General features: G+C 36.1%; 1 protein-coding gene across 1 annotated transcript; it reads right to left on the reverse strand.

Moving 5' to 3' along the window:
- Positions 1-12,410: 12,410 nt before the first annotated feature.
- LOC132284367 (large ribosomal subunit protein uL11c) lies at positions 12,411-24,401 on the reverse strand. The gene is made up of 4 exons (XM_059786467.1): positions 24,047-24,401; positions 23,726-23,898; positions 23,383-23,446; positions 12,411-12,925 (listed from the first exon to the last, which is right to left on the reverse strand). The coding sequence occupies exons 1-4, from the start codon at positions 24,303-24,305 to the stop codon at positions 12,717-12,719; spliced, it is 705 nt and encodes a 234-aa protein (XP_059642450.1). The 5' UTR covers positions 24,306-24,401; the 3' UTR covers positions 12,411-12,716.
- Positions 24,402-24,903: the final 502 nt, after the last annotated feature.

The raw sequence follows: 24,903 nt of genomic DNA on the forward strand, positions 1-24,903 counted from the left end.
GGAAATGAAAAAAACTCACTGCAAAATCCCCAAAACGCCCCTAAATCAGAACTAGACAAGAGGGCAAAAAGCTGCTACAGTAACTATCCACATCTGAGATAAAAAATGAGCTACCAAACGAATTTTTCTGGAAAAACACGAAGTATAAACCCCTCCCGAAATCAAATTTTCTACCCGGCAACACAAGAGAAAATGAAAAAAAACTCGTTTTAAAATGCCCAAAATGCCCATTCATGAAATCAGGTCATGAGGGTTAAAAAGCTGCTAAAATGCAAAACTAAAAGCTGAACTTTGCAAGGGATTTCCGGTACCAAGATGACATTTTCTAGAAAAACACAAAGAAGAAACCCCCCCTAAAATCACGTTTTCTAAGTGACCAAGTGAAAACCGAAATTTATTTCTTGAAGGAAAACCCCAAAATGCCCTAAAATCAGATTATGTAATAAAAATGTAAAATGAGTCCATAGGAGGCTCAAATCACCAAGGATGAGATTTTTCTTAAAAACGATCATGCACACAAACATAACTTACCTATTAGGACGTGCTATAATGGTCCATGGTTTAAAAATATCGCCGATGCAAAATTCGACCCCCCTACGGCCAAAAAGGCAAAAATGAACTAGAAATGGGAAATTTAAAAACTAAAATTAACAAATGATTTCAAATTACGGTTCGGCCCTTAGCCACACTTCATGCATATTAAGTAGGTCCTAATGAATGTGCTTGGGCACACTTTGCATCACCCAATTTGGAAATGAATCCTTAAAGGCTTGGATTTTACTATTTTAGCCCAAAATACAAAGTATGAAACTAAAATGCAAAAATGAAAACAAAATGGTGAGTGGCCCTTGGCCACACCTCATACATAGTAAGTGAATGCTAGATAATGAATTTCATACCCGATGCACACTCCGGTGCAAAAATGTCATACTAAAACCCTATTTTCTCGTATATTCTCATTAAAGGCAAGATTTCAACATTTATGAATATACATGAATTTCAAATATGGTTTGACCTTTGGCCTCATATCTTATACATAAAATGAGAATCAAAAAGTGTGCTTAGGCACACATTACAAGTTTAGAATCAAATATACATATTTGACAAATAAGGCTACAAATGGCTTTTCATGCCAACCTTTACAAGAATGGAACCTTCAAGTCCCCAAATCATCCAAGCATAACGAGAATCCCAACCTTGATTCCTGTACCTGAAAAATGTCCCCACTACGTGGATGAGTAATATAAAGCTACTCGTAGGAAATGAGCATGCATCGACCTAACGTTTTACAAAGTTATTACATTAACTTAAAACAATTCAAAAGGGTCATGCCACCTAATGTCTATGTCAATGGTGAGACTCAGGGAGCATCCTAAGCTACCTTAAAATATTTCTAACATAAATCACATCATTCATCCAATTCAAATAACATAGAAGCATGTTATACAAAGTAACAAGATATAGATCCTCAAAGCCATTGACTTAAAATCTAAAATGTGAAAACAACTAAAGTGGGTCATGCCACCTAATATCTATGTACCAAATGAATCTATAGGATCATTTTTAAGTTGCATTTGAACAATATAGCATAGATGTACTTAACAACATAAAAAACCTGCAATGATTCATTAGAAATCATAATGCCTGAATGTACTTAACAATATCAAAACCTGCAATGATTCATTAGAAATCATAATGCCTGAGACATTAAATCGCCAATAACCAAAACCACAAGTCACAATTAAACATTGGTTGCCAACTTGGAATTGAATGCGAAATCAAGAAGTAGAAGACTTGGACATCAAATCTTTGATAAAGCCAAGACCTAAACGGTTATTCCGGGCATTAAACCGCTGGGAATACCACCCTAAGTGCGCACTATAAGTGGGGAGAACTCATACCTCCCGCACTAGAGCCAAACTCTAGCTATGTCTCTATAACAATGTCCCAAGTGACTCCAAAACAAATAAGTTAACAACTTATATACGAAATATATATAAATCACGAAACTACATTCCATGCATAAGTAGGTTGTAACCACACAGCTCATGCTCTAAATCCACAACTACTATAGCATGACAAATGTCAAATCTTCAAAGCACGATTCGTTACACGCTATAATAACATCACATGTCGAATCTTCAGTGTGCGATTCGTTACATACTATAACAATATAATTTAATATTGAAAACATAAACTAAAGAATCTACTACAAGTCCAAAATCATGATTTAAATATACAATCAATGTCAAACACATGATTAAATCATTAACGCAATAGAAATGAAAATTAATTATATAACCTAATCAATTTCTCTAAGGCTCAAATCTCAATTCAATGACCCCTAATTAACATATGTTAAACAATATAGCATGGTCATTACATATACCACATTAAAAACTCAATTAGGTCATTGAAACAATAAAGTGGAATTTAATTAAATCATGATAATTAAATCCCTAACTTCCAAAGCAATTTCAAATGGTCTTAATTTAATATATGCTAGTATACAAGCCCTAGTCATTACAAATATCAAGTTAAAAACTCAATTAAGCCAATGGAACCTTTAAATAGATTTTAATTAATTCTTTTAATTAAAATCTCTAAATTTTCAAACTTATCCAAATGCTCTCAAATTAAAGTATGTTAAAAAACATACCAAAAATTAATTTAAAAGCATATCATAAGTTAATTCCATGCAAGGTACATACATGAGAATTAAACTTTTACCAAAGATAATTATTAAATAAAAAATGCAATTCTTATTCAATTAATCCCAATTTAATATATGTTAACAAACATATTAAGGGCTAATTTATCTTCCTGCCATAATTCAATTATAAGCTATATACATCCTTATAAATTAAATCTTATATAAAAAAATAAATATTACTAATTTTCTAGATTTGATACAAGGCATGTAAACAAGTTGTATAATCATAGAAAACACTCAATACAACATATACATAATCCTAAAACATCCCCTACCTCAATTTGAGATGAAAATCTCAAAAGCCACCAAAATGAAACCGCTCCGAATCCGACAATACTTCGGGGTTTTGTCGGGGACAACGTCGCGAACATTAAACTCCAAAGAGGACCTATCAAAATCCTAACTTGACCTCAAACCCGAACTCAAAAATTGGTCAAAAATGGGTTCTTATAAGGAGGAAAGATGTGCGTAGTCAAGACAAACACAAAACGCAAAGGCACTATAACTTTTTAACAAAGGGAATGAGGTTTAATTGAAAGAATAAGGGTGAAAGCCTCCCTTGGGCTGCCATGGCAGCTTCTAGTCATGCATGAAGAGAGGGGAAGATGATTTTTTAATTTTATAAGCCCCTATTTATAGGAAAACCCTAAAAGTGCCCCGAACGGGCCCCGCCGGGTCTGAAAAAATGAAATTTGAGCAGACGTATTCAAACGGCAAAACTCTATGAAAGAAAAAAAACCAAAATGAGAAAATATGAATAACGGAAGAAACGGCGTCAAAAACCAAATCCCGAGCAGAGAGATATGCCCCGAACAAGTTCGGCGGCAACTGGTGCCATAAACCTTGAAAGTAGAGAAAAACAACTAGAAGGGAATTCTAAGAGTACGCGACTCGACGAAAAGTGAAAATGAATCCCGTACGAGGATCCAGGCTCAAAATAATACATTTAACAATAACATTCATTAATTACACAATGACCCCTCCAAAAAGTGAAAACTGCGCTAATGCCCAGAATGAAAATATCTTCCAAAAATATTTTCTTAAAAACCCCTGAAATAAAATATCTTCAAAAGATATTTACGAAAAACACCCTAAGGAAAGAAAAAGATTCTGAAAAACTATGCATCCATGCCCCTATGGACACCGAGAGCAACCAGAGTATTTTACTGCAAAAGTAAAGATACGTATTTCGTGGAAACCACTTAGAATGAAGATACGTGAAGTCAAAAACCAACTCCGAACACAAAAAGTGAGGTTATGTCAACAAAGTGACAAACGGGAAAAAGACAAAATAGGGAAAAGGAAGAAAAGTGAATAGTGTCAAAAAAATGAAAATATGGAAATGACGCGGTTCTCAAAGGAAGTTGTCAATTCAAAGGAAAGAGTCTCGAAAACCATTCTAGAGCACTCTAGATGACACTAAATGACGAGAAAATGAACTTAGAAAGGAAAAGAACAACGGAAAAAAAAATATCTGTGAAAATCTGAGAAAAAGGAAAGGAAGAAAAATGATCAGGTCATTACAAATCGGGATTTTGTTTTCTTTAAAAAAAAAATTATAAGTGTTAGAAAATTGCATTCATGACTTGATACTAAAGTTGACATTGCCTATTTGTTTGAGTGTAAAAAAGAAATTAAAAATTACACTCTTGACATACAAAATATCGACTAAAAAATAATAAAATATTAGAAATAAAATCTCTATTTTTTTTATACACTTGACCAACTCAAGGTAATTTGTGATTTGCACAATACTTCACTCATAAAAAATGTAATAGATTACAATTTGAATTTTTGTATACCTTCCTAAATGCATGCTATTTAAAAATTAGAAATTCAATATATTTTTATGTGAACCCTTTGTCACAAATTGTCTCATCTTTCTTATTAATTTTGTTTTATTTTATTCCAAATTCTAACTAGTTATAATCACATTCCAATTACTCATCCTCGCAATATCTTGTTTCTAGTTCTACTATAATAATAAAAATTTATCGACGTAATGAGGAGATTCACTACAAAACAAACTATTATTCTATGAAACTTCATATTTTCTTTGTAAATTAGTTGTTTTTCTTAGTGTTTTCTTTAATACTGCTATTATTATACCATCATTATTATTTTTTTCACTATCATCAAATTTCTTTTTTCTTTTTTTCTTTTTTTCTTTTTTTTTGGTAGAAAAGCATGAAAGGTAGCTAATATGTAAAGTTACAACAAAGATATCAATCCACCATTATTATTACATGACAACTCTCATTTTCACTTGATCACAAACCAATTGCAAGAGATAACATATTGAAAGATTTCATCATTGACTATTAGGTTTCGAGGCATCAGTCATCAACTCTTGCATATAAGAAAAAATGCTTTGAATCGTTGAATGAATGTAGAGTTTGAAAGAAAAAAAAATGCTTACTTCTAAAGACTCATTTAAAATTCAATGATTATTTATTTTCTCTCTAGTGGAGAGCCTAAATGAGGACATCTTTAGCTATTGGACTTCTGCAATTTCTTTTTCTCACTCAAAAGAATAGACAATGTCAACTTTAGCATTAAATGATGGATGCAATTTTCTAACACTTTCTTTTTCAAAGAAAACAAAAATTCCGATTAGTAGTGGTGAGACGTTCCAGAGTGAAACAATTTCTATTTTTATTTGTTTGGTTTATTTGTTTGGTACTTACCTTTTATTGTTGTAATTAATAGTATTGATAAATATTATATTTAGAAGCTAGAAACAATGATAGTGGTTTTGTATTAAAAGGAAAGCATATAAGTGGGTTTGGAATGTGACCATTAGATTTAATCTAAGGGTCACTATAGAATTTTCTTGCTTCATAGGGAGCAAGAGATCACTACTCTATATATATATATATATATATGGATAGGCTTCCTCTTTCTTTTGCATAAACCTATTTCTTCTGCATAAACCTAATATAGGGATAGAGAGAGAAAAAAAGAGAGATATTTGGTGGTTTTGTTAGATTAAAAAATAATGATATTTTTATCATTTAAGATTGTAGATATTTTGTATTAAATTGTATTAAAAAATTAGGGGTAAATAGGCCATTTCACATGTGTCAGAGTCCAAAAAGTAATTTGGGGTATAATTAAAAGTTAAAACCAAAATGTCAATCTTCGTGAGATTTGACCTAAACTGAAGAGGTGTTGGTGTAATTTGCCCTTATTTTTATACTAAAATGAAATAATTAATAAAAGACATTTCGTTGTTCCCACCACTAATTCAGCCTTGTACATAGTCTTCGTCCGGTATAGTTTTGAGTAATTTATAGTTGCCTCCCTTATAGATAGGTTAAATTATATTCGCATTCCCTCCCATGATTTAAAAACTTTGTAACAAAAACACCCTTCCGACACGATCAACCACAGTCAACGATGACATCACTACTATATCACCCTAAAAATAACTACACAAACCCTGAAATGTCTGTGAAGACAATTTTATCCATTTAGATGTATGTAAACAAACATTGATACTCTCGCTTTGAAAAAATCCATGTTCCAAAGTTCACGTAGCTTGTGTATAATATTTATACATATATATATGTGTTGACGCTAAAATCGGCTCCTAAGATCCGATTCTAAATTGATGTAGTGCGGGCGTGCCAAAACCAATTATATGGTTCAAGTGTGAGTTATCAACTGTAGTCTCTTTGAGAATATTGACTATCAGGCGATGCGAGGAGAAAGAGAACAAATATAATTCCTCTTTAAGTTCTAATTGCCTTAATTAAAAGGACTTTATCAGTGAATAATATATAGTAATAATTAAGAGAATAGAAAGGGGAGAAAAATTAGATATAAAAAGTGATAGGGAGAAGAGATAGAGAGACAGAGATATAGGGAGAGAAATAGAATGAGACTGAAATAGAGATGGGGAGAGATAGAGATAGCAAGGATGCTATTTGGGGAAAGTGCTTGAGAAAGCAAACAAATAAATTAAAGGATTCTAAGGGTGTTGGACCTCTATCTCAGCATGCCTCTTTGATTATTTATATAATAAAACATAGAAATAAACTCCTATATGCAAGTATTTTACTTGCATTACAACTCTATTGCAACTAACTATAAATTTAAAATAAACTAATCCTATAGATAACCCAACTAACTATAAATATAAAATAAACTAATCCTAAAGATAAATATAAATATTTAACTTACATCAACTAAAAGATAAATACTAAAATTATAATCCCTATCCATTAAATAATTCAAATGCTTCAATCTCCTTTGCCTCTGAATGTAGCTTTCGTAACCTTTTCCACATGTCAATTTATACCCAAATTGGTTTTCATGTCATTAATACAAAATTTACCAAAAAGGGTATCAACAATGTCCCCAATTTTAAATGTCTTATCGGCTGTCGGCCACCCAAGCCGGTAAGATTTTTGAAATTTAAAATATATTGGAAGGAAATTTTGAACAAGGGTTGCGCTGGTCACTTGGAATAAGATTGCAAATCAACGAGCTCCAAAGCTTTATTTCTTCTGAATCACCCTTAACATGATCTTTATTTCTTCTGAATCACCCTTGAGATGATCTTTATTTCATATTAGCCAAATCTGCCGATTTAAGCTTCTTCCTAAATTCTCAAAAAGTTTGCCGATGTCGCCTGCCCATAAACCCAAGAAGGAATTGCCCCCATGCATTTCTAACTCCATTATCAAATCATAATCATGATCGGCAGGGATTAAATTGTTGTGAAGCGTCATTCTAGCCGATCTGCCTATTATCTCTATGACATTGTGCCAGGATGAAGTTTTCTTAGCTGATTTCCTTTCTGCCGATTTCGCATTCAGCTCCATCGGCAAGACTATATCATGCCCAAAAGTCCATTTATCAGCAAGCATGACCTCACCATAATCGGCAGGAGTCGAGATATGTTGTAGAATAACCTTTGCCAATTTTACATTCGGCTTAATCGGCAGGACTACATCATGTCCAAAAGTCCGCTGATCGGCAAACATGACCTCACTATAATCGACAGGCTGAAATGGAGCATATGGATCGACTAACTTTTGTTGGGGGTTTGCAATCACATGCCCCCCGGCAGTTGCTAGTTTTTCAGCCAATTTTCTTTTAGCCGATTTTGCCTCAGCCGATTTTCTTTCAGCCGATTTTGCCTCAGCCAATTTTCTTTCAACCAATTTTGTCTCAGCCGATTTTCTCAACTGAGCTCTAAGTAACCTTTTGAAATTAACATCGGTTAGTTTTTTTCTTCTTTTCTTGAAATTGGGCTGAGGACAGCGAGTTAAAACAATTCTTTCATCTGATGATTGTTTTTGCCGATTATTAAATGTCACAATCGGCAAAGAATTCTGGTACCATTCATCAATAACATGCTGATAGCTTTTCCAACTTTGTTGTTGATAAGTCATCTGTTGTGACTGATTTACCGCCTACCGATAATCAGCTGCTGAAACTTGCCAATAATTGGCTGCTGAAACTTGCCGATAATTGGCAGTCGGTAACTGATAATATTCTGGCAAACTTTGCTGCTGATTTTTTGGTAAAATTTCCTACCGAGGTCGGCAAGACTGTCCAATTTTGGTACTGGTTATCAACAGCCCCTCATGTAACAAAGGTTGTGATACAGGGGTGACATGATGATTTACCACTTGGTCAGGATAAGATTTCCTATACATAGGCTGAGCACGTTTACGCCCTTGAGCTACCTTAGCCTGGATAAGCCAAGCTATCAATTCTTTAATCTCTTGATCAATCTCCCCCATTTCTTGATGTTTTCTTTGAGGGGGAATTGGCATAACTGGTGGGCGTTGTGTTTGAGTCATTAGTGTTTTCATCCTCTGCTTAAATTCTAGCCAACTTTCTTGCTGATTGGCCATCGGTTGCCCCCCGAGTACCGAAGATTGTGATACGGGGGTAACATGTTGATTTACCACTTGCCGATAATCAGTTGCTGGCGTCTGCCGATAATCGAATGTTGGCGTCTGCTGATAATTGACTATTGGTACTTGCTGATAATCGACTGTTGGAACATGCCAATAATCGGCTGCTGAAACTTGCTGATAATCGGTGACTGTTGGAATATGCCGATAATCAGCGGTTGTTGGCGTCTGCCGATAATCGACTTCTGTTGGAACATGCCGATTATTAACTATCGGTTTTTACCGATAATCAGCGACTTCTGGAACATGACGATAATCAGCGACTTCTAGAACATGCCGATAATCAGTGACTGATTGCTGATATTGTCTGGCCAACTGTATGGCTGATTTGAATATTGGTACATCGGCTGATTTGACTGATCAGAATATTTGTATGTCGGTTGAGAAGTCGACAGCATATTTTTACTATAAATCACTCACCTAGTGAGGTCCCACCGAGCGTGCCAAAAATGTTGACACTAAAATCGGCCGGTTAGAGCCGATCTTAATTTGATGTAAAACGGGCGTGCCAGAACCACTTGTGTGGTTTGATTGTAAACAGTCAACGTTAATCCCTTTGAGAAGGTTGACTTTCAGACGATGCGAGGAGAAAGAAAACAAATATAATTCCTTTTTGAGTTCTAATTGTCTTAATTAAAAGGACTTTATCAGTGAATAATATATGGTAATAATTGAGAGAATAGTAAGGGGAGAAAAATTAGATATAGAAAGTGATAAGGAGAAGAGATAGAGAGACAGAGATATAGGGAAAGAAATAGAACGAGACTGAAATAGAGATGGGGAGAGATAGAGATAGCAAGGATGCTATTTGGGGAAAGTGCTTGAGAAAGCAAAAAAATAAATTAAAGGATTCTGAGGGTGCTGGACCTCTATCTCAGCATGCCTCTTTGATTATATATATAATAAAACATAGAAACAAACTCGATCCTATATGCAAGTATTTTACTTGCATTACAACTCTATTACAATTAACTATAAATTTAAAATAAACTAATCCTATAGATAACCCAACTAACTATAAGTATAAAATAAACTAATCCTAAAGATAAATATAAATATTTAACTTACATCAACTAAAAGATAAATACTAAAATTATAATCCCTATCCATTAAATAATTCAAATGCTTCAATCTCCTTTGCCTCTTAATGTAGCTTTCGTAACCTTTTTCACGTGTCAATTTATATCCAAATTGGTTGCCATGTCATTAATACAAAATTTACCAAAAAGGTTGTCAACAATATGTGCAACTCCATGGCAAGAAACTCTTATTGCAAAATAGTCATTGATTATGTGTTTTGAAATTGATTGATCGGCAAAATATTGTAAGTGAGAATTATGCTTAGATTTTGAAATTGCCAAAGTATTGCACGTAATCGAGAATTAGGGTTAAGTTTTGATATTTTGATTTGGGAGAAATTAATTTGAATTGAAGGAAGAGAGGAAGGCGCAGCAAAAAAAATTACAAACCCTCAAATTTATTATATAATTAGACCAAACTTTAGAGGAAGTCATTGTAATTTACCCAACTTTTAATCAAACATTGTAGGAGTGTGTCATGGGCTTAACTAAATAACTCAAAGCAATTAGCGAAGAAGGGACAAAGCTATTGCGACTCACACATATTATTTCCACACACGACTTTTTTTACAATGTGGTTCCTCTTGCGTCACATTTTTCATATTCTTTGTTGCGTTAAAACCACTAAAAGAGTCTGATAAGTGCATTATTTTGTTGGGAATAGTCAACAACACAATCAGGGCAACTGATGATATTTGTTCGACGCAGTGGCAGTTCTTTGCCAAATCATTACTCATGCTGCATCGGATAATATGTTATCCCCTTCACGTTTTAATTGCATTGTTGTCCCCTCAGCCACATGAAAGAATTGGATGGCAAGATTTCCACTAAAGTTGTCTTTATTGGACGAATTTGGGATAACAATCTTTTCAGACCAAAAGTATTACTTTTTAGTAGGATGGCACCATAACTTGGGGTAAGTTTGGCTAACTATAATTCGTCCGGTTAAAAGATTCCTCATATCAATTATACTTCGTTAGAAAATTCATCATACATCCCGATAAAAAATTGTCATATCAACTCCATTTTTATTTCAGACCGAGTTTTTAATTAATACACCATCTTCGCTACTACCTTAACGGACAAAATATATTATTTTTGCTCCTACTCTGATAGACAAAGTATCGATTTCGCTCCACGTACTCTGTTTAATTGTGGAGCGGGGCGAGTTATGTTACCTTTATTATTTAGTAAAATAAAACTAACCCAATATATACAAATTAAGCTGATAAATAAATTGACTCACCTTTTAAAGTATTAAGTAGTGAATATTTAATATGTTAACTAAAATGCAAAATATGAATCGTTTAAAAAATGGAGAAAGTGTAGAAAACATCCTTGAAGCATACTTTTCGTATTACTTTTACCCCCTATTTGAAAAAGTGTGCAATAAACACTTTTAATTTTTTGATATAATGCAAAATTACCCCTCTGTCAAAAATCTGACATAAATTAGTATTGTAATGTCCATTTTACCCTTTTATTTTTTCCAAAATGCCCATGCAATCACCCTCTTCACTACAATCTTACTCTCCCGTCCCAATGTGGGGCACAATTGCTCTGTGGCAAATCACACCCATTGTATCATATTTTCTCACTCCATATGACTGCCCACAAATAGTTTGAACAGCACTTGCCATGCCCTACTGTAAATTAAACATGAACTAATACAACGTTAATCATGTTTATCAAAGAACCTTTGGCTGTATAATCACCCCTTCCTCAAAGAGGAGGGTAGGGTTTGATCCCTGTTTGATTACTTTTTTGTTTTTTTTGGGCAAGTCCTGTTTGATTACTTTACCCTTCGTAGACAACAAAATAAATAAGTAAATGCTGCTTAAATTGAGTTAAATTAATTTCCTATTTGAACAAAACTGCACCCTGTGAGCAGCAAACCAAAGTACACAAAAAGTTTGTTTAATGAAAGAGGTAGGTACAGGTACCATGATCCCATAAGCGAGGCCTTGAATTTCGATGTTGCTCCGGCAAGCTCCAGCACGCCCAAATGGCCGGAAAACATGAGGGTGACAAAGTTGAGCAAGTCAGCATGTAGTGTCCTTTTTGGTCTTTTTACAAAAAAAAATTATTTTTATATATTTTATAAAATTATTCAATAAGGGTAATTTGGTCAATTTATATTTAAATATGTCGGAGGAACCTAATTGCACCAAATTGAAACTTAAGGAGTATTTTTTGCACGTGAGGAGTGTGATATGCACTGTAAATATACTTCAAGAGTGTTTTTTGCACTTGACCCTTTTAAAAATATTAAACATATATAAATTTTTTAAAGGTACAAAACTACATATATAATCGGAGCTAGGACAGAACGGGTTCATTAGTAAATCTATACCCGTCCCAAACCCAATTAAGGGCTACCAAATTCACTCCTTAGAGGCCGAGTGGGTGGGGCGGGACGAAAACCTGACGTGATGAAGAAAATTGTGATCCCTACTTTTCAGTCATAACCTTTCTAAGCACTCTTTGAGTTCACATACCTTTTTTACACCTCCGACCAAATCTTCAATCACCTCTTCTTCCTTTCCAGGCGAAGACATGCTGAAGTAGATCATGACTGTTCTCAGTTGCAATACGCGTAAACAAATAAGACTTTTTTAAACAAGGAAAATTAAATAACCTTTTGAATCAGATTTTCTTTGAAAAATCACCTTTGAATCTAAGTCAGGATGAAAATCTCTTGTAAGAAAACTGTAAAAATGAAAGACAGCATTCAATACAAAGAAACCCTACGGTTAACTCCCAAGAGGACAATTAGTTAATGGTGGTTGTTTGAACCGTCTCTCTCACACACACAAAATACACGATCAAGCATATAGTGAAACTCTCTGGAACAAACTGTCACTGTTAGAAAACCACAACCCCGATGGCAAAACCGGACACAGAATATTACAGCACAATACTAACACGTTTCTTTCAGAAAAATGCTTCAAGATACAGCTGCAGTCAATTTCTGAGGATGAACTAAAATGATTACACAAGTTCCTTTTTTTTAGGTTCAAGAATAGGAGGGTCAACATCGATACCCATGTTAGCAGCAGTGCCTGCTATAATTCTCATTGCTGATTCAATGCTCGAACAATTCAAGTCTGGTAACTTCTCTGTTGCAATTGCACGCAACTGGTCAATTGTGACCATCCCCACTTTCTGTAGCTTTGGGTCTTTAGAACCTTTCTCCACCCCTAAGTAAACGGTCAACATAGTCAATCAGCTAATTTAGAATGTCATACTTTGAATAACAAAAATTAAAAGGAGGAAGAATGCCAAATGAGTGGAGGAAGAGAATGACAAAACAAAGGGGATATGCAAAATTGCAATAACTACAGAGGCATTGAATTAACGTCATGCAATAAAACTATAGGCAAGGGTGATAGAGCAAAAGATTAAGGAAGTAATCCACTGTGCCCAATAACCAATTTGGATTTATGTCGGGGAGATCCATGGTGGAAGCCATTTACTTGTTAAGACAATTAGCCGAAGAATGTAGGAGTAAGCAAAAATGTTCTACATATCATCTTTAAAATTTGGTGGGTTTTACTAAGAAAACAAATTCCTTAAGATATGACATAGATTATTCAAAATATGTATCTAAGTACCAAAACTAGATTCGCACTACATGCACTTGGACTAGTGATTTTCCTATAAATGTGAGGTTGCACACTAAGCCCATATTTATTCACATTAATTTTAGATGAGATCACAAAAATTTTAGAAGAAAACAATAATTATTATTCATAATATGTATCTATATTATGAATATGTACAAACACAATATTTAAAATAATTCAGTATTTAATTAAATTTGAAATCGTAAAACCTTCAAAATCTAAAAGAAAAATATATCTTTGGAATAAAACTTAACACTGCAGTTCCTCAACTGAATACTCTTTCATTTTTTTTTTCCAGAAATTAGGGTTCTGTGACTTGAATTGATCATCAAATTCTTGGGAAGACTGGTAATGAAATAAATTACAAACAAGCAGAGAAACTTGGCATGCTTCTAAAGTCAAACTCACATATATGCTTAGTGACTTGTTTTAAACTAAACAATCAATCATAAATAAATCGAAAAGAGCAAGTACAGTAAATCTAAACAAACTAAACAATCAATATAAAAAAAAAAAAAAAATCGCTTAAATTTCTCTCTATATACATATCTTTACATGTATATTGGGTAGATACACATATACATTGAATATAATTATATAAGTTAACAAAAATTGTTACGCCAAGCGCAGCGAACCCAAGCAACAATTACGAAACATGACAGAAAAGTAAACATCACACACAAAGAACACAAAGATTTATACGTGGTTCAGCGAAGTCTACATCCACGGTGAAGATCCAGCCCACGGTGAAGATCTGGCGAAAGTCTTCACTATGTGTAAAATCGGATATTTTTTGTGTGTTTGGTCTATTTTTCTTTAATTTCGCAACAACTAGTATCAGAGCCATTAGGTTCGAATGGGAGCGATGGGTAAAGAAGAAGGAAAGATCAAAATCGACAAGTTCAATGATGCTGATTTTGGGTTCTCAAAAATGCAAATTAAGGATTATCTATATCAGAAGAAGCTGTATCAGTCTCTTTCTAGAAAGAAACCAAAAGAGGATCAGCAGGCACTACTATTGCGCAACGTTGCCTCCAACATAGCGAAGGAGATGACAACAACAGGTTTAATGGCTGTCATTTCAAATATGTATCAGAAACCCATTGCGTCTAACAAGTTATATTAGATACGGTGATACAACCATCTGAACAAGTTTTAACACTGAAGTCAGAATCTAGTAGACATGTTAAGCAAGGAAGTGCCAATTGAGAAACTGAAGCTACGTTTAACTTCAGTTGGTGTTCAAGCTTTTGAGGATAATGGAGTGAGTTGCTCTGGAGTTTTGCTTTGTATGGAGGTATGGAGGAGTTGATAGTTTAATGTTATCAGTCTCCAAGTAGGAGATTGATGGGTAGTGTGGAGCCTGATATATATTGTACACCAAGCCCAACTCCACGGATTCAACTTTGCGGTAAGTTGGCGACAAGGGGAAGAGCCCCCCTACCAGAAGGTGGAGGTTCGGAGGCTTGCCCCCGACCCGAATTTTTGGATGTATTTTGGTAATTTCCGCACTTGTTATGTTGCCCTAGTGTGAGGATATTTATTCATTTTGAACTCTCTGTATTGGTGCCATTTTTTTTATCATCATAATGAAATACCTGCAACCCTCGGACGTAAATTGTAATCCTAGTTTTGGGTGAACTAAGAAAAAATATTTGTGTTCTTGTTGTGTGTATTTGATTTGTTTTTCCTTATTTTCTGTTTAATTTTGCAACACTGGATACTCGGCATACAGAAGAAATTAAGACCGACACAGAATACTAATCATAATCTCGTCTTCGCAATATAAATGGATAATAGCAGCTGATAACTACCACATTAAAAGTTTTCAAAGAATCTGATTTGAGCCTCCTATTGAGTTTGGCATTATCTTAGTTTCCACCCTAAAGCCAAAAGTGGCTTCAATTAGGAAGCAAAAAGATAATCCTGTAAGAAAACCTCAGGCATGATCCAACATGGAGAGTCAGAGACAATAAACTTAGTAGTGGGGCCTTTGAAAACCCCAAAGATCTAGACAAAGGAAAATTGATAACCTAATCCAAACTTAATGGAAAACTAAGGAGGTAATGGTGGATGCCTCCCTGTGAAGGCACTTTTCTCCTTGTTCAGATTCATGAGAGAGAGAGACAGAGAGACAGAGAGAGAAATCTGTGTATATCTTGTATCTTCTCTTCAGCCCAAATGAGGCTTATATAAAGGACAAAGGGTTATTCCCTAATTACACAATATTTGCTTAATTACACAATAATCCTAACTACTATGGGTAATTACATAATGACCCAAATAAACATTCTAACACTTCCCCTCAAGCTGGAGAATATATATCAAATAATCCCAGCTTGGAATAGATAGTCCTTAACCGGTTATGACCCAGTGCTTTGGTAAACATATCAACTAGTTGATCTTCAGACTTCACAAATGGAGTAGAGATGCTCCCACTTAATATTTTTTCCCGAATGAAGTGACAATCAACCTCAATATGTTTGGCTCTCTCATGAAACACAAGATTTGATGCAATGTGAACGGCTGCTTGGTTATCACAGAACAATGGAGTAGGAGCTTCAACTGTTAACCCAAGTTCTTTTATAAAATGTTGTATCCATGTCAACTCACTAGTGGTATGGGCCATTGCCCTGTACTCAACTTCAACACTAGATCGAGCTACCACCGTTTGCTTTTTACTTTTCCATGTAACAAGATTTCCTCCTACAAATGTGCAGTAGCCTGTAGTAGATCTCCTATCTGAAGGAGAACCAGCCCAGTTAGCATCTGTAAAACCTTCCACCCTAAGATGACCATTTGATTTGTATAGTAACCCAAAACCTGAAGCTTGCTTGAGATATCGAATAATCCGAAGAATAGTAATCCAATGTGGCATTCTAGGAGCTCCGATGAACTGACTTACAACAATAACTGCATATGAAATATCAAGTCGAGTGATAGTGAGATAAATTAATTTCTCAACAAGGCGATGAAATTTGCCCGGGTCATTAAATAGATCACCCTCATCGACACAAGTTTTGTATTTGAATCCATAGGAGCATCAACCGAACGACCACCTAACATACCTGTTTCTTCTAGCAAGTCCAACACATATTTTCGTTGAGATAAACTTATACCCTCCTTGGATCTAGCAACTTCAATACCCAAGAAGTACCTAAGTTTACCCAAGTCTTTAGTGTGGAATCGATTTTGCAGAAACAACTTCAACGTAGCAATGCCTGTGCATCACTTGTGATCACAATATCATCTGCATACACCACAAGAAAAATGAAGCCAGCTTTAGTGTGCAGGTGAAATACCAAATGATCGGTCTAGCATCTGTTAAGACCAAATTCTAATGCCGCCTCAAAGAATTTTCCAAATCAAGCCCGTTGAGATTGTTTCAATCCATACAGTGCCTTTGTAAGGCGACAAACAGTGTGACAATACTCCCCCTGAGCAACAAACCTAGGTGGTTGCTCCATATAAACTTCTTCAACCAGGTCACCATGTAAGAAGGCATTTTTGACATCCAATTGAAACAACAGCCAGTTACAGTTGGCAGCAATGGAAATAAGAACCCAAATAGAAGAAATCTTAGCAACAGGGGAAAAAGTCTCATCATAATCAACACCATAAGTCTGAGTGTACCCCTTTGCCACTAGACGAGCCTTCAACCGCTCAATAGACCCATCGTGAAGGTATTTAACAATGTAGACCCACTTCCAACCAACCGTTTTGGAACTCGGAGGTAAGGGAACAAGATCCCATGTTCCATTATGTTGAAGGGCATCCATTTCATCTACCATGGCTTGTCGCCAACCCAAATCAGAGAGAGCATCCTGCAAAGTCTTGGGAACAAAAGTAGCAGATATTTTGGATAAAAAATAAGATAAAGAGGATGAAATATGACGGTAGGAGACAAATTTAGAAATGGGATGTGCAGTAACACACGACCGAATACCTTCACGGAGAGCAATAGGCAAATCATCAGGTAAAGGCGTCAGATCCGAAGACTCTGAGGAGATGGAGGGAGCGAAGTAGGCGGTCAAGGTCGTCGAGTATAAACCTGCAATGGGATAGCAGAGCAAGGAGGTGCAGAAGCAGGAAACTGTGATGGAACCGTTGGCATAGGTGGCTTAGAAGTAATATCAATAGTAGTAGTAGAATCAAAAAAATATGGGAGAGACTCAGAAAATGTGACATCAGCACTAGTGAAATAGCGTTGAAAATAAGGACTGTAACAATGATAGCCCTTCTGAGTGTGAGAATGCCCAAGAAAAACACACTTAGTGGCACGAGGGTAGAGTTTGTCTAGGTTATGGACATAACACACACATCCAAAGACCCACGGAGTCAGATTAAACGATACGGAGTCTGGAAATAGAATAGAATGAGGAGATTTACCTTTTAACACTGATGAGGGCATTCGATTAATAAGATGACATGCCGTAAGAACAGCATCACTCTAAAATCGTTTAGGAACATGCATATGAAATAAAAGGGCACGACAAACTTCCAGGAGATAACGATTTTTCCGTTCAGCTACTCCGTTTTGTTGCGGAGTATAAGTATAAGATGATTGATGAATGATGCCTTTAGCATGAAAATAAGATTCAAAAGGGTCCGAGAAATATTCTTTGGCATTGTCAGAACGTAAAACTTTAATGGAACACCCAAATTGGGTTTTTATTTCTTTGCGAAATATTTAGAAAATAGAAAACAATTCAGAACAATTTTTCATTAAAAACAACCAAGTCATCCGAGAATAATCATCCACAAAAGTCACAAAATAACGAAATCCATTAATAGAAATATGTTTTATTAGTCCCCATACATCTTAATGAACTAATTGAAAAGGACTAGCAACACGATTATTGGCTCTCGGTTTGAAAGATACACGACAATGCTTACTAAGCTGACATGTTTCACAAGACATGGACTCAATACGACTAAGACCGGGGACTTAACACTGCAGAACTAATAGTGATGGGTGGCCGAGACGACAGTGCCATTGGAAAGAAGAAAAAGATGACTGAAGAGCTGTGGGAGATGGTGCAAGATTGAAGTAATACAAGCCACCTACTTCATGTCCCGTACCAATCCCCTTCTTTGTCTTGAGATCCTGAAAAAGACAACATGTGGGATAAAATGTAACGGAACAGTTAAGAGATTTAGTAATTTTACTAATGGACAACAAATTAAAAGGGAATTGAGGAACATATAACACAGAGGAAAGAGAAATAGACGAGGTTCCCAAACCCAAAACTTTAATTGATGATCCATTAGCAAGAGTAACTCTTTGAGAGGAAGGAACAGACTGAAAATCAGATAAGAAATGAGAACTACCAGTCATGTGATCGGATGCGCCAAAGTCAAGAATCCAGGGACTCTGACTAGAGGACAAAAGACATGCAGGGACACTACCTGATTGGGCCAAGGACCCCATGGAAGATGAGGTGGAAGGCCGTTGTTGAGACAGAAACTGAGCATACTCATCGCGGGGAATCGTGACCATAGCAGTCTCAATAGCCACATGTGGAGCAGTAGGTGTGGCAAAGAGAGAAGAATCCCCATCATTAGAAGTCGCTTGATGTGCATAGAAAGAAGGTGGCAGTTTCCCATGAAGATCCCAACAGTAACTGACAGTGTGATTGGTAAGACCGCAGTGAGTGCAAAGTTTTAAGTCTCTGCCTTTACCTCGACCACGGCCACGGCCACAACCACAACCACAAGTAAAACGACCACCACCGCCACGAGAAGACTGAAAGCCACCCTGGTTCACAACTAAGGCAGAGCGGTCACTGCTAGGAGGAGCAGTGACAGCACTTGATGCACCCCCTGAAGCACCACTAGATAAAGTGGCACACTGAAGTCTAGATAACATATCAAGTAGAGAGGGAAGTGCAAGGCTACCCAAAATCTGTGCACGAACAGGTTCATACTCTTGTGACAAGCCTGTGAGAACCCGAACAACATTAAAATCCTCACGTTGCTGTTGCATGCTTTTCACATCAGAGGTGAGGGGCTGATACAAGTTTATTTCTTCACAAAGTCCCATTGCCCGTGAGAGGTATTCTTCTAAACTTTTGAGTCCCTTGTTGGAGATCAAAAATTGTCTACACACCTCATAAATTCTGGTTATATTACTAGTACCGGAGTATAACTGTTGGAGTCGGGTCCATATCTCCTTGGCAATGTCCAGATATAACAAGTTGGAGCCAATATGAGGTTCAATATAATTCAACATTAAGGAGATGATCTGAGCATCCCTTTGTTCCCATGAACTGAAATCAGCACCACTGTTTTTGGGTTTATCCTTAACCAAACGAGTGCCAAAGCCTTTGGTTTTCAAGAAAATGGCTACTGACCTGGCTATAAAATGTAATTTTTGCCATTAAGCTTGATTGAAGTCATGGGAGGATTGAAGGAGGTAGAAGATAACAGGTCTGAACTGGAAGCCATGGAGAAGGTTTAAAAAAAAAAACGAACCTGGGAAAAAAAATATTGCAGAATCGGCAACTGGGTCGGATCTGGACAACCGGGTCAGATTTTGGCAACCGGGGCTGGATCAAAGCCAGGTCTCTGCTATCTCGGTTTTAGTACACCAGGTTTGGAATAGCATAACCGCATAACCAAACACGGCTGTTCTTCTTCACAACACCACCGACAAACTCCGGCAAGCACGCAGTGGCGACGGCAATAATCAGCGACACCACACCGAATCAAAACCTCTGCAACTTCCAACCAAGAGAAAAGACGAATCGATGAAGCCTCACCTCTGCAACTAACGACGGTAGATGTCGGCGAGCTTGCTGACGACCAAAGCGGCAACAACACGACCGACCAAAGGGGCTTCAGATCTGACGGCGACAAAGGAAGCTTCAGATCTGACGACGATGACGACGACGAATGTGTTCTCAATCTACCGGCGACAAGAAGTTCCAGCAAAGACACCAACAAAACACTCGCGATTCCGATCGCGATTCCAATCTCATACAAGGGCAACGCAATTGTCGTTTCCCACACCCATGAATCCATATTGCTCTGATACCATGTTTAGATTCATGAGAGAGAGAGAGAGAGAGAGAGAGAAATCTGTGTATATCTTGTATCTTCTCCTCAGCCCAAATAAGGCTTATATAAAGGACAAAGGGTTATACCCTAATTACACAATATTGCTTAATTACAAAATAATCCTAACTACTATGGGTAATTACATAATGACCCAAATAAACATTCTAATACTCCTTAATGATGGTGCTGTAAATGAAAACAAGGGAGGTTCAAGTGGAGTTATGAGAAAAAATAACAGATCATATTCAGCTTTGCTACAGCTGATTAACCTGATTTAATCATTATGCATTCCTATTGGTTTAAACCTGGCTGCTGGAAGGGAAATGGATAAAATCATTAAAGCGACTGATTCTATGACACCAAAGTGCTTGGTATATAAAGCTGAGTATATTCCTTGGAAGCTGCAAAAAGTGGTGAAAGAGTTATACAAAAGATGGCTTTCCAGTGTTGTAAAGTAATGATTGTGTATAGAGACCAATTCCATAGCTCTGTTTTTTTTCCCCCCGAATATCGTAATTTGGTTGTCATTTAGTGTTTCAGCCTTACTGCATTCAAGAAGAGGTGAAGGGGCTTTTGAATAGAAACTAAAGGTTGTATTTTTCTCAGGAAATATTAAATAAATCTGATTATTTTCTTAAAAAAAAAAAATCGATGACCTATCACAAGGTCAAGATCATGAGGCCATTGTTCTTGTGTTATGCTGGGTCAAAGACAAAAAGAAGGTTTCTTTTGTTCTAAAGGGTGCCATAGGAGGGCAATCCAGGTAGATCCCAATTCCAAAGTATATCAAAGAGACCTCATCCAACCCAAATTCTCTGTGTAGGACACATGGAACCTATAAAGTTCAAAGAGGAATTAAAAGTATCCCCTTCTTCAAAGCCACACAAATAGAGAACTGAGCATTGCATGCTTCAGCTTATAACCCAGAAGCTCTCGTCCAGTCCTCCTTCAGAAGTGAGCCTATTTTACTACCCTAGACACACCACCGAAATGCAAACAGCACAGCTGTCCAACACTGGCCTCGCATTCCTACTAATTCTAGCCCATGTAACAACTTAAATACCTTTAGCACTGACCTCATCATAATTTACCATGTTCCAAGCATACAAAAAAAGAATATATCACAATCTGCAAACAACCAAACAGTGTAGTAACAGAAGGTTAACTGTTTCCTCCGTGTTCTTACAAATGATACACCAATTTGGCACCATCTTTCCCAACAAAACTCTTGCCACTGAACAACTAATAGAAAGAACTCATCTTTACCGGAAAATCCTAAGTCCTTCCACCTTAAAGCATCCTTTCTGCCATTAATGACCAAAGCACCATAAAATAAGTCAAGGAAAAAAAAAAAAAAAGAAGAAGACATTGCACCAGTCTCATCAATTGGATGTCCCATACAGTTCCACTCTTTGAGATATTAACACTAAATGCAATGAAAGCCTCCTTTTTTGTAGTAATCTTCCCCAGATTTGGACATATCTCTTATGAAGCAAGCTTTTTTTGTAGTAATCTGCAAACAACCAAACAGTGTAGTAACAGAAGGTTAACTGTTTCCTCCATTTTCTTACAAATGATACACCAAAGAACTCATCTTTACCGGAAAATCCTCAGTCCTTCCATCTTAAAGCATCCTTCTTGCCATTAATGACCAAAGCACCATAAAATAAGTCAAGGAAAAAAAAAAAAAAAAAAAAAAAAAAAGAGACACGTTGCACCATTCTCATCAACTGGATGTCCCATACAGTTCTACTCTTTGAGATATTAACACTACATGCAATGAAAGCCTCCTTTTTTTGTAGTAATCTTCCTCATTGGACATATCTCTTATGAAGCAAGCTTTTCGCACCAGGCTTCATGTCAGTAGTTCACCACCCTATAACCATCCCCCACAATGAATCTAACATGCTCAAAGTATTCCTCCATATTCTTCCTGATGCTTTTACACAGCAACCCAACTTCTAGTCTTCAACAATCTCTCCGAGCTTCCTAATACATCGTTTTTACCATCTTTTTACCATCTTGTTCACATGGAACCACTGTCCTTTGCAAATATCTAAAACCATCCCCCATAAAAGCTTGCTTAAACAACCAAAACTTTGTAATACGCAACCTCCGTCCCCTAAAGGGGAACAGCACATCCATTTCAATCAAGTTGCCTAACACCCTTCCACTTGGCATAAGAAGTTGCTCTGAAGTTCTGAAGCCTCATAGACAAAGTGGTCAGAATAGTGAAAATAGCTACGAAGTATGTTGCCAAGAATTGTGATTCTCAACGCCTTCAATGAATATTTGAGGTGTGTTCCAAGGCAAGGCTCATTGGAGATGCCTCGAAGCACAAATTTAACTCACATATCTATGGCTAGACAAAAAACAAAACGTTATCCAGTAACCGCACAAGGAGCTCTTAACCATAAATTTAGGACATGAAGGTTATTGTCATAATTTCTTATGTCAGTCTCAATTAGCACCTTAATTTGTTTTAATAAAACTAATCAAGATTATTGTTATTGTTTTTTTATGGTCATTTATTATGCCAATCACGTTGGAGAGTTATAGATGTTCACTATCTATAATATCTCCATGATGTTCACTATCTACAATATCTCCAATGTAACCTTCTTAGATTCCTCTGTTGCTTCTGCTTAAATTTTGTATTTCATTTTTCAAATTCATGAAATACAAATACAATGTTGTGGATACAACTAGACTTGCCTGGACCTAAATGTTAACCTTTTAATTGACAACCTTGATTTTGTAAATTTTTTAAACAATCAAACAGCAAAGGGTTATCATAGATCAAGAAACAACGCACATAAAGTCCAGGCATTGTTAAAGCAACTCAAACACACACCATACAAACCATGGAAGAACAAAAGGCTTGAAAATGCAAGTAGCTTAACTAAATAAAGTAAATAAAATAATAAAGTGAGAGAGGGAACTATAAAAGCAGCAATAAGAGAGAGACAGACCTGCAGCCTTCAGGAGCAGGACTGAAGCAGGTGGAGTCTTCAAGATAAAAGTGAAGCTTCTATCCTGCAAACAAAGAATATATTATATATCATACAGTAAATGTATGAATTAAGGGAAGGTTTAAATGGCATCCATAAAGGTAAAAAGCAACAAATCTAGTGAAACAAATACGAGTATGTAGTGAGTGATTTTGGATTGATGCTAGTATGAAACCGCAAGAAGAAATGGTGGGATACAAATGAGAATGCTGAAAGAAATCCAAATAAGAAATAGTAGTAGCATAGTATATTCCACTCCCACTAGAGTATAACATTACGAGAGAGAGAGAGAGAAAGAACTGACATCATAGACGGTGATTTCAACAGGAATGACATAACCGGCTTTGTCGGCGGTCCTGGCATTGTAGTCCTTACAGAATGCCATGATATTGACACCCTTTGAACCAAGGGCTGGCCCAACAGGCGGTGCAGGTGTGGCCTTCCCTGCCTCCAGAGCCAGCTTAATCAATCCAGTCACTGCAAGCAACAATATATATATATATAAGAATTGATGTATGTACAAAAATACTAGATACTCCTATACATACAGGTAGAATATAATAAGTAGGGCTACGAAAAAAATAAATAAATAAATAAATCAAGAAATTAAAGGGAAATGGGATACCTTTCTTGGATTTTCCACCAGGCTTAGGGGGCGCCATTGATCTGACAGTGAGAGACTGCCTTGAATTTGAAGCGAGTAGCAGTTGGGATTGCTTAGAGTGAAGGAATTGGTGAGAGATGTTGGATTTGGAAGACAAGTTGAAGTTTTTGAATAACAATTGAGAAGAGAGATTGCCCCCATTCTTACTCTTTGAAGACCGATGAGTACTAATGGTAGCAGTAGGGAGGTGATGATAATAGGTAGATAGAGAAGACGCCATCAATTTGTTCAAGTTTATGATTGTTCAGAGAAAGAGTGGCCGAGCAAGCAGACCAACAACAAGAAGTGGATAAAAACGCCCTATATATATATATATATATATATATATATATATATATATTGTGTATAAAATATATATCCCTAAATCGCAAAATTTCCTGCTTCCGCCTTCCCTATTGAGAGATTCGGGCACTGCTGCGACATCGTTTATAATAAAGAAAACTCTCAGACATCCCGTAATCGAATTCACACATCATGCTTTTCTACCATCATCCTTGCAATTATTTTCATAAGAACGGATCAACTTCCTAAACTCTCTTTTACTAATTATTTGTTCGTATTTATTTATCTATCATAACTCATTTCACTTGTTGCATCTAAATTTTAAAATTATTTCTTATTATTTCATTAAATTTAATCATACGTTTTTAAAGGGAAAAATAATAATAATTTGTTTTTTAACTGGTGCATCTGCGAGTCTCTTATGAGATTTCCCTTTTTCTATTTTGTACTAGGGTTTCAATGCCGGCAGAATCCATCTCTGTCCAATTTGTCCACACCACCACATGCGCCTACAGTCACCAAATTTAATTGTAGAA

Source organism: Cornus florida, unplaced genomic scaffold (assembly GCF_030987335.1).
Source record: "Cornus florida cultivar Cherokee Brave unplaced genomic scaffold, ASM3098733v1 CherokeeBrave_3.0.0_Hap2_Chr11, whole genome shotgun sequence".
NCBI lineage: Eukaryota > Viridiplantae > Streptophyta > Magnoliopsida > Cornales > Cornaceae > Cornus > Cornus florida.